This window comes from Cryptomeria japonica, chromosome 7 (genome assembly GCF_030272615.1).
Source record: "Cryptomeria japonica chromosome 7, Sugi_1.0, whole genome shotgun sequence".
Classification (NCBI taxonomy): domain Eukaryota; kingdom Viridiplantae; phylum Streptophyta; class Pinopsida; order Cupressales; family Cupressaceae; genus Cryptomeria; species Cryptomeria japonica.
The window spans coordinates 69,471,773-69,483,820 of record NC_081411.1 but is presented as its reverse complement, the minus strand read 5'-3'; the positions used below and the strand labels follow the sequence as shown (position 1 = coordinate 69,483,820).

At 36.5% G+C, this 12,048-nt stretch overlaps 1 protein-coding gene across 1 annotated transcript; it reads left to right on the top strand.

The window, feature by feature from the left end:
* Positions 1-7,195: 7,195 nt before the first annotated feature.
* Positions 7,196-8,467, top strand: LOC131064502 (momilactone A synthase-like). The gene is made up of 2 exons (XM_057998655.2): positions 7,196-7,330; positions 7,573-8,467. Exons 1-2 carry the CDS (start codon positions 7,293-7,295, stop codon positions 8,384-8,386), a joined length of 852 nt encoding a protein of 283 aa, XP_057854638.1. The 5' UTR covers positions 7,196-7,292; the 3' UTR covers positions 8,387-8,467.
* Positions 8,468-12,048: the final 3,581 nt, after the last annotated feature.

Below are 12,048 nucleotides of genomic sequence, written 5' to 3'. Positions count from 1 at the left end.
CAGAGTGAATATAATCTAGGATATTAGAAGACTTATGAGAACTAGAATAAAAATGAACACAGTTATGTTTTCCATATATGCAGTGTTCGCAGAAATCGAACTCAAAACTACAATCATCCAGACCTTCAACCAGATTCTTATTTTTCAAGGCTTTTAATCCTTTTTCACCTATGTGGCCTAACCTATTATGCCAGAGCATTTTTTTCTCAGTAGGAAGTTTAGCTTTCAATGAATTAGCATTATGCATCATTATAGTTGTCTTAACAGACTTTTCAGAGGCCAGATTACAACATATAGGTTCAGCATTTACCTTATATAAAGTACCAAAATGATCACCCTTTGCCAATACAATGGAACCCCTAGTCATCTTGCAACCACCAGAAACAAATGTAACTTGTACTCCAACATCATTAAGTTTACTTACAGAAAGAAGATTTCTTGCCAGACCTGGTATATGAAGAACTCCATTGATCCCCTTCACTCTACTGTTTGGGAATTGAATTTTAATTCTACCTCTCCCTACAATCTCCAATGTAGATTCACTAGCCAAATATGCCTTTCCACCAGCATACGGTTCATATTTCGAGAACCACTCCTTGTGGGAGGTCATGTGAAAAGATGAGCCAAAATCTACTAACTAGGTGTCATCTAAGGTAGGTACCGCTAGGGCTGCTACAAATACATCTGCATCACTTTGAGAAGATTCAGGGTCAGAATACTTCCTTTTCTTCTTCTCCTCCTTGCAATCCTTTCGAATATGCCCTTTCTGCCCATATTTTTAGCACTTCACCTTTGACTTCTTGCCTGGAGATTTAAATCTCTCTTGAGACTTGGACTTGTTGCCTTTCTTCTTGTCTTTGTCCTTTGGTCTGCCTCGAATAGAGAGTTCATCTTTTGTCATCTAAAAATACTTCTTTCTCATTTCTTTTGGCAAAAGAGTATTTACCACAGTATCCATCTTGAACTGGGTCATAGTACTACCAATAGCCATCACTAAGTGTCCCCAAGAGTCAAGCAATCAACACAACAATAGCATGCAACATTCTTCTTCCTGGATTAACACACCAACAGAAGTTAACTATGCAAGAACCATGTTGAATGCATTTCAGTGGTCTGCCAATGGTGTCCCTGCATACATCTTCAGAGAGTACAACTTCTTACTCAAGAAAAGTTTATTCACCAAGGATTTGCCTTGATAAATATCTCCCAACTTATTCTAGAGAAGATGTGCAGTCTTCTCCTCATGTACGTTTAACAAAACAGAATCAGCAAGACATAGCCTGATTAGACCCCTTGCCTTTCGGTCGGCTAAATCCCAATCTTCTTGCTTCATGCTTGAAGGCTTAGAAGTTGCAGTCACAGGACCCAAGAGATCTCTATCGACCAGCAAGTCTTCCATCTTGAGTTTCCATAGTTCAATACTGGAACCATTAAACTTCTCCATGTCTATGTGCTCTGAGGTGCTCACCATCCCAAATTGTAAAACAAGTACACACTCTGCAAGACTCCCACTGAAATAGAACTGACACAAAAAAACCAACCCTACCTAGCAAGGATAACAAAACAAGCCAGGCTCTGATACCACTTGTAAGGAAAGCAAGTGCGGAAATTCGCTCCTAATGTCAGTTTGCAGGGGAGAATAGACTACTGTATACAAAATTTCAACATTTATAGAATATGGCACAAGCATGAGCATACACAAATAAATAACATAGAGAGAGAACACATAGAGTTAATGTGGGAAAACCCTTTTGGGAGAAAAACCCACCATCAATAAATAGTCAACTTTATTAACAGTATGTCAAAAACAATACAATAAAGTCCAGTCTGCAGACTTCCTTCACTCTATCATGCAATCGTTCTAGATGAGCATACAACACTTGGATCACACAACAGTTACAGAACGCTCAATAGTTATCGTAACTCGTAACCTAACATTCAGTTCACATTTGGCTTCAAATACCAAACTAGTCGATGGTTCATCTGAGCAACTGCACCAATGGCTTGAAGTCTAACCATCTTCCTGCGTTGGTCTACATTCATAAAAACTCAATTATCCCATATACAGCAAGGAGTTGGGTTAGTTCATATTCAAATACATCGACAATCGCATTCTTAGTGTCTAAAAGTTAACCTTTTTGGATCTCAGTTCGATCTCACTCCCGCAGTCGGTCTCTCCTCCATCGGCCATCGGTATAGCTTTCAAACAGTAAAGTCATTCGCTCGATAATATCCGATTGTCGAAGGCGACTCCATCGAGTCATCGATAAAGCATGTAAAATGTTACTCCGATCTCCAATAACGAAGAGCAGACTTCATTGGGACATCGGCACCAACCTTGAGATGTTATCCCGATCTTCGATATACAAGAGCAGACCTCATCGGCACATCGACACATGACCAAAACTGCTATCCCGATAAGTGAAGCACTCCAAGACAAAATAGAGCGAACTCATCGAGACTTCGGCGTATTCTTCATCACGTCAACCCCATACCCCATCATCGAAGGTGACTTCATTGGGTATTGGCCTAACTCCAGACCAGTACCTCTGATAGCCAATGATAGACCGGACCGCTTAAGATAGCTCCATCGAGTCATCGGTACACTGCTGATGCAGTCTTTATGAAAGCCTAAAGTTTTCCTAATGACCGAAGTCAACTTCGTCAGGTCATCAGGATAACATCATACCCGCTACTCTGAGCTCTGATGGAAAAGAATACATCGGCAAGAGTCATGCCGATAGAGCTCACAGATTTCCTTCATATTGTTTCATCGGCAAGAGTTAACTCGATAAGTATGGACAATGGTCAAGTGAATTAGAGGCACATTTCTAACATTTGGGAGCCATTGTAAAACCCAATGCGAAGGTTAGGGGAGCCTTTCAAAACCCTCTTTCTTATCTCTAGCTGAATGCTGACAGTTTTGAAGGGCCCATCTTAGTTTGTATTTGTTTTTGGTTAAGGGACAAGATAGCTTTTCACTACCTAATTTTTTGTACATGGTTAGGGGATCCTGGAAAATCCCTGATGCTTGGACAGGTTGTGGGATCCTGGTTAAAACCCTCTTGTAAGGTTGTGGGTGCCAGTCAAAACCCTCAGAGTCTTGTTTTGGACCAGCCTGATTTGTAATGTTCTTTATTGTTTGGTGGCTGGTGTTTCACTGGTGGTTGGCTGTATGGATTCATTGTATATCTTTTAATTAGTTGTCTTTGCTATAAGCTGGATGATGGTTTATCTAGGGGGCTTCTGGTCCCCTTAAAACCTATTGTGTGGGGTTTCGGGTCCCCTCAAAACCTGCTTTTCCCTTAATCAAAAACAAAAGTTGGCGTGGCATATCCAATCTCATTTCTCAAAGTTGCATGTATAGGAGAGGAAATTTGAGCATTGAACCTAGCACATTTGATGATCAATCTCAGGAATAAAGTTTGAAGGTTGAATGGCCCAACTTGAGATTTCAAATCAAGGGAAACATAAGGAGTGAGAGATGTTGCCAGAGTTCTTATTGGATTACCTAGTTTGAATCAACACTTAGGACTGACTCCTTTAAGACATATGGAAGATCAGGAATTCCTACTTTTGAAGCTCATTAGGTTATGTTTTTAATCCAGACACTAATTAAACATTAGGAATATGTTTATTTACTCTTTTTTTATTCAAAACCTTTATAATACCATTCCCCATTACAGATACTACACTATCATTACCAAATTTTACTTCAAATTTTATAGAATCATTCAAATTAGCAAATAAATTTCTATTTCTTGTCATGTGGTTGCTACATCCATGGTCTAAAAACCATAGATCGTTTGAGCTCTCTTGTTCAACATTACAAGATGGATCTGAGTAATTTACACTATGTGTATCCATCTCTTCTTCTTTCTTCCTACATCATTTGCAAAATGACTATATTTCTTACAAGAGTAGCATTGAATAAGAGAATTATTAGACCTTGGAAGTTGTTCTTGAGATTGGACCTTTCTACCTTGTCCTCTATAATTGAGACTGTGATTGGGTTGATTGGTTCTTTCCCCTTGATTTGTACTTATGTGTTTGCCTTTTCCTCTTCCTCTTCCTCTTCCTCTACTTGATGAAACTTGAGATCTAAAAGCATTCTTTAAAGAATTGTTATTTCTATTTGTTCTAGACTCATGAGATAACAATGAGCCCAATAGTTCATCTACAGACAATTGATTAAAATCCTTTGGTTCTTCAATGACAACTACAATTGCATCAAATCTATTAGGAAAACTTCTAAAAACCTTTTCAACCACAAATTCATTAGTTATGGTTTTCCCATGTGTTCTCAATTGATTAACTATATTCATTACCTTAGTAAAGAAATGCTCTATAGAATTAGATCCATTCATGTGAATATTCTCAAAAATTATCCTTAATGTTTGTAGCTTAGCTACCTTTACATTGGTTGTACCTTGGTAAGCAGTTTGTAATGCCTCCCAAGCTTGTTTGGACCTAGTTGTTGTAGTAACTCTTGGAAACATTGAATCCTTGATTGCTTGTTGAATGAACAAAGCCTTAGCATCCTTTTCCTATTATCCTTAATCTAATATTTTTTAGGTTGTGTTAATTCTAGATAGGCTACCTCATCCCGTGGTTCTACAAACCATTCTCTAGCAAATCCAATATATCTTGAGAAAAAAAAAATATTTATTGACCAAAAACCATAGGTCTTACCATTAAAAATAGGAATTTGAGGCTGAGAAATACTGTTGTTTTTTGTCATGTCTACAAATTGATTTTATCAAGTACTTCAATCACAAAATATTTAGCCCTATAGTCTTTGACTATTGCAACAATCATCTACACCAGAAATTATTATTGATTGTGGCAATCAACAACAACTCCTTTCCTCAAGTAGAGAGAACAAAAAATTCTCTTTTTCTTCTCATAATTTGCCTCACACTACTTGACACCTAGCTTTGATACTAAATCTAAAAGCATTGGAGAAATAAACAAGGGATAGACAAACATATGCTAAAACACACTAACACATTATTTGTTGATAAATTAAAACTCATTACAATACCCCTCCATTTATAGATGACTTCACGCCAACTAAGAGTAGGGGATAGAAACTAAAAGAAGTTTACAATCTACCTAATTTTGCATACGTGGACAACAAATGAGAATATTGTAACAATAATCCTCCATACAAAGTGCAAAAGAAACTTAACAATGTGAAATTTTTACTCGTTATAATTTATTTATGAACAAGAGGACAATAATAACTTGAAAACATGGAGAATGAACTTGGAGACATCAATAAATAATCTTCCTTGTTTCTAGTGGTAGTTTTAACAACCATTGTATTTTTGGAGTTCAGTTGCATACATGAAAGAGAAGAAATTATTATCTTCTAATAAAAGTATAAAATAATCATATGAATCTTTCTATTGGACAATTTTTTCTTCAAACTTGATAAAAGTCAAAAAATTAAGTAATTTATCAACATATTAATTTATCTTCAATCATAAAGGATATGACTATGAAATACTTTTCACACTTTGTAAACTACCCAACCTTCACCAATTTTAAATAATGAATTGTCTCAAGAGATCAAAATTACTCAAGTGCAAAAATTTCAAATTTGCATATTTGATCAACAACATGGATCCCTACTATAGGGAGATGTCTAAAACCAAAAACAAACCAAAAATCACACTAAAATTGAAAATTAAACTGAAAATATTTTTGTAGTGTAGGATCACCTATAAATTGGATGCTTGCGCACCATTATTATTTTAGCTTTCTAATTTATGTACGAATAAATCAAAATGGGCATCTTGATTTAGTGTAACATGTTGCTATAAGAGTTCTTTCCAAAAGTATCTAGTGGAAAACGGATCATTATCACTAACAATAGTAGTCGTTGAGATGAAAGTTCTAGTCTTTGGACAATGATGGACGTACTGTAGCGATTGGCTTAGGTACCACCACCGTGATTACTAAACTCTCTATAGACTTTGGTAGTTATTTAATGAAGATTATTGAAATGCCAATACACATATGGATAAGAAGAGGCAATATTCAAAGTTATCTTAGGGTGGAAACTACTTCACCAAAAGCTAGAGTGTTTTGAATTCAATAAAGCGGAGGGAAGAACAAACAAATCAAAGACAAATGAAAGCACACCTTAGAATTCTCCCAACCTATTGAGGAAAGGTACAGCATACTTGAGGATGAGAACAATACAGATCATCAATGGTGGATGACCGTTAGCCTTCCACCAGAGTGGGAGCTCTCCCTCGGTCTGTTTTTTAATCAATCTTATTATTTTCTTAATTCATGTCTTTACTAGGCTTTTAATTTTCATTGATTCTCGTAGAAAAAATGGATAAGTGTAGACAACATAACCATCTTGATACATGGGCACTTATTGAATCCTCTTCCCTGAAACAAAGAAATTACACAACGCAGGTGACAGCACAGAAGCAGACATGCTTAGACAACAAACTTGCTGACGAGCCAACTTTCGAACTGCCCTTGATGAGCACGGTCATAAACTTTACCATTTTTATTACATTTCGTTTTATTTGTCATATCCTATCCTTTTCAAAAGTACTATTCCACCTAATTTAGGTGGCGTAACGAAATTCTCGCTAAGAACAATAATTGTCGTCAAAAGCTTAAGCACAATAGATTGCGATGTAATGAGAAGACTCACAACGGCTCATACTATTCGAACTCCCTGAATAGACAGAACTCAAATGCGTCTCTCTTGCTTCCAGAGAAACGTGGAAATGATAGGAACTGTAATATTCCACATTAGTTCTGTACTTCGATAACGAAAACGAAATTTTCAACAAATTTGAAATTGCCTTCAAATCCACAAGCCAAGAAAGTCGGATTTATTTATTGTATTTCTACTCCACGCCAGAAACTTAAGCGTGTTCGGCGGAGAACCAGAGATAAATAGAGCGGGCGAGAAATGGTTGGTTTAAGGCGTACACAAATTCAACTCTTTGAAAAGACAGCTATCTAATCCTCTCATTTCCAGAGAAACGTTGAAATGGTGGGCACCTTCAATTCCTTGTTGTTGCTCTCTACTTTAATAACGAAAATGCGCCTACAATGAATAGATAAAATGTTTTCTGCCTTTTGGTACTAAGAGCTTGATTTAAAACCTGGATTATAAAAAGCTTACACATAATAATTAATTGAGATAAAACAATTAAATGTTTGGAAAAAAATAAAATAAAATAAATTCCAGATTGTTCGCTATAAAGCCAGCTCTTCGAAAGCTATTATTCAAGGGTATTTTGTAGCTCTAGAACATGTCTACGAAAGAGGTTGCAGCTGCTCTATGTAAAAGGTTTTCTTTTCTCTTAAACATTCTTCACTCTTGTAAAATATCTGAAATGAAATTGATCTTTTCTGAAAGCTTCATATGTTATAAAGCAACCAATATGCTGATTTTACATTCATTAACAGCTCTCTCTTTCAATGAATGCTGAGTTTTCTTTACATACGCACATTAAAACAGAGACTGGGAATTCTCATGATTTAATTTTTTTCAAAGTATAGTCTGAACAAAAATATATTTGTTGAATGCAGACTGTTAGGCAAGGTTGCAATAATCACAGGCGGATCGGGGGGCATTGGAGAGGCCACTGTTCGGTTATTCGCAAATCATGGAGCCAAAGTCATTATTGCAGACATTGCAGACGAAGCTGGTATCAAATTGGCGGAATTCCTTTCGCCCTGGGCGACATATATTCACTGTGACGTGAGTAAGGAGCAAGATGTAAGCTCAACCGTGGATTTGGCCATGGAAATGCATGGGAAATTGGACATTATGTATAATAACGCAGGAAATATCGACAGCCCAAAAACGAGCGTGGGAGAGTATGATATGCAGGATTTCGAGCGAGTGATGAATATCAATGCAAAAGGTGTGATGCACGGCATTAAGCATGCAGCCCGCGTTATGATCCCCAATAGAAAGGGCTGCATTATCTCAACGGCTAGTGTTGCAGGAATAGTAGGAGGAATAGGTACTTATTCCTACACTGCCTCCAAACATGCCGTCGTTGGGCTGACAAAGAACGGTGCAGCAGAGCTGGGCAAAAGTGGTATACGAGTGAATTGTATTTCTCCAGCTGCAATTGCTACAGATCTGGCACTGAATTATATGGCAATGACCCCTTCACCAGAGGCAAAGGCCAAGGTAGAGGCCGTGTTGCAGGGCGCAGGCCCCTTAAGGGAAGCCACACTTAAAGTAGAGGATATTGCACAGGCTGCTCTGTATCTGGCCAGTGAGGATTCCAAATATGTAAGCGGTCACAATCTAGCTGTGGATGGGGGATTAACGGTCGTAATAGATGAAACTGCTGTGTTTGGAAAATATTCATATGGATTCTCACAGTAGAAATCCATAAATCACTTTGACATAATATCTGAGGGGAGCGATAGGCTATAATATAAGTTTCTATTGTTAATATCATTAAATTAGGAAACTACAAATTATATGAAGTTCTATATCTATTTAGTTTTAAATGCGTGAACGAGTTTCATGTTCTGATTGATTAAAGCGTCATTACATAAAATTGATGATGGAGTTTCATGTTATGATGATGTAAATAAATTTTTTAATTTAAAATTGATAGTCATTTATGTTGGTGTTTCCAACTGATGTATCTAAATAACGTCTATGAGTAGCCAATATCAATTTTCAAGCGGTTGGATCAGAGGTCAATTAATAGGATATTAACTAGCTCTACACTAGGCTCTATTAAACACAGGTGGGTAAACCTTTTAGCAATACTTTGTGATCTTAATTTTTTTCCTTAAGTACTACAACAGATATGTTCTCAATATTTGTGATAACTAGAGAAGTAATAGACTCAAATAGATATGGCTTTTATCCTTGATTAGTACACTCTAAAGCACCTTGAGAATAGGAAATTATAGTACTAAAACTTAAAATTTCAAAAGTAAAAACTAAGATAAAGGATATTTTCTTTTGTTTTCAAACATGCCAAGGTTAACAATAGAGAAGACTCAACCAGTGCTTGTCCATTGGGCTAGATGAACCATTATTGCAATATAAAATATGGAAACACTGCAATATCCATCATTAGAAACATCCTCGTCTATATGACTAATACTTGATATTAATCATAGTATGAAAATGAATTAACAAGTCATGCCATAACCCAATATGATCTCTACAAAACCTGTATGAATGATTTAAGCATTTTAATCCTCTACATTAGAAGAAGCCCAAAACCATAAACACATCAGCAACATAGTGCAGAGGTAAAATAAAGAAAGATCCTCGATCATTGATTTAACAAGATTTTGGAGCATACATAATGGAGAAAACTTGAGAATCATCGAAATTGATTTCAAGATGCTTCAAAAAGTGCATAGTATCTCATATATCAATATACAAAAACTGAAATAGGATATAAAAATTAAACTAATACTATATTATTAACCTATGGACTTGATATGCAAGGTCACCTTGGTGAAAATGCCTTTCTAAATTTACAAGAATTGAATAACTCTAAGAATATCAACCTAGAAGACTAAAAATAAGACCTTGATTATCCTTTCATAGAATCAGAATGCAACAACCTTCGGGTCTTTTACAATTTTTTAAAAGGCAGTAAGTGACTGCTTGACAGGAAAAAGACAAATAACTTTTTAGATATCTTGACAAGGAAAATCATTCTCCTTCTTCTCTCTGTAGGTGGTAGCTATTGCAAATGATCTAAAATCCGCCTTTTCCCACAAAAGTTCTCTTATCAAGCTGGAAGATCAGATAACCTTAAAGACCTATTAAATTCACCATGACAGAGAGGTGCTTACTGTATCTTCCAAAAGATTTACAGTAAATAAAGAAATATTTAACCAAAGTTCTCTCTAAAAGGTCATAAATTAACCAACTAACTAAAAAAAAGGTCCCTTTACATCCAAACATACATAGGAAACAAGGAAAGGTAAGAATTCAAAAAAGGTGGGAAACCACAGTCGGTTTCTGTTTCAAAAATTCAAAAAAGAGAAGGAGAACTAAGAAACTCCCAATCCATTTTATTTGAGTTGTTGAATCCTCTTGATGTACTTTTGATATTCTTCATCATCAATTGTTGTCATTTCTGCCTTGATTCTTGTAATTCCATTGTCAAACTTTGACAATGCATCAAAGTATGCTCCCAACTTCCTCATTGTTTGTGTCTCACCAGCAAAGGTGTCAACCAACATTGGATACAGAATTCTTTTGATTTCTAATTTCCATTATGACTTTGGTCTCAAGACCTTCCTACCTTCTGGATCTCTTCTTTCCCTATCAAATAGAATAGGCACGTGGCAAGTCACTAAGGACTGGATAACTTTGGCTTAATCCTTTGAGTATACATTTTGTGACTGATGAAGATTTCCATCATCACACTAGGCTCTGACTTCAAGTCAAGCATGAACTCATATAGATAAGAAGGTAGAGGCCTAATAAAGGCAACCTCTAGTGCAATAATCATCTCCTTTAAGAATGAAAAAGAACAAGCAAGAAACCTCTGTCACTTCAAATAATTATAATTAAACCCTAGTAATTCTCTATTCTCATCCCAAGAAACATCAGTATGGTCATGTATAGCATCAAATTTAGAGTCCAACAAGGCTTTTATCATTTCAATGACAACTTTCTTCTGCGTTCTTGTTGCATCAAACCTCAATTGATCTATTTCATTTCTAATCCTACAGATATCAATTCTAGCCTAAGTTAGATCATATGTTAATCCCATGCCTTAGAAGGATACTCTTGTAGAGCTAGAGGTTTATATAAGTAGGCCCTAAGTATAATTGGCCCTCAAGATGTTTCACTCTATCCCTTAGGATCTAGAGTTTTTCATCTCTCTTCAATACCACCTTGTGAGAAAACTTGGCTATATTCAATGACATATCAATAGTTTCAGCGGCAGAAGTGTTTACCACTCTCATGATGAGCAAACCTTGATAGAGTCTATCCATTTCTTAGGTCATCACTGGCCTTCGTGTCATAGGGTGCAAACACCATATAACTAGCAGGTCCAAATGATCATCAAAAACTGTTTCAAAAATAATTTTCTATGTTTTCTTTGGATTCATACTCTCTCAATCAATGTCATGTCATCTCCTTAAGTTATCAAATGCAATTGCAAAAGAAATATTCGATTCTTCAAAAAAAATTATAACACTCTTATTAATAACCGACCCTCCCTTCTCAGGGGTCATGATATCCCATTATTCTTTCGCACCCTTTAGGAATTCTTCTCTTATTCTCAACCTCTACCCTTCTTCCAAGCAGTCAAATTGAATCCCCTTTCTTCTTTTATCTCATCCACAATGTTCCTAATCACAAACTATTGGAATTACCTTATGTAGATGGAGCTATCATAACTTATAAACTCTCCATAGGCATTAAGACTTATATCCTTAGTGAGGTCCCCTCCCAAATTGGAACCATCAAGGGCCCACTCTTCAATTATTACACCAAGGCTAGTATCAAACCTATGTGGAGGTAGAGTTGGTTCACCTTAAAAACAAAACCCTTCATATGACTGAAAGGCTATATCCCTACCAGGAAACAAAGTATGTAGGGGTGTCAATCCTCTAGGACTTTCTGGAACAAGGACAGATTGCCCACTTGAGGAGAATGAAGCAATCATAGGCTTCCACATAGCTACTTCAACAAGTAGTCTTGGTGGTGAAAGAGGTTCTTGAGAGGGAGGTTGGGATGTCTCAATAGAGGGGGGACTAGATGATGATTCCTAAAATCTAGGTGGAGGTAATCGTGGAGGGATGTGTTGCAAAGAAGTTGGTCCAATAGGAGAACCAATGGATTGAGGTGAGCTAAACTCTTCTTCTTCAACTTGTTTCGCTTGTGGCTTCACCATTCTAGGTCTTTGATGGGGCAATGACATGCGGTCAAAATCAATGTAAGCACTAAAAATCATGGATGGCCTTGTGTAGTCTCTCAACGAACAAGCTTCCATAATCAAAGGGCCTATTGAGGTCCCTGCTTTGAATGTCCATACACAAAGTGAACATCCA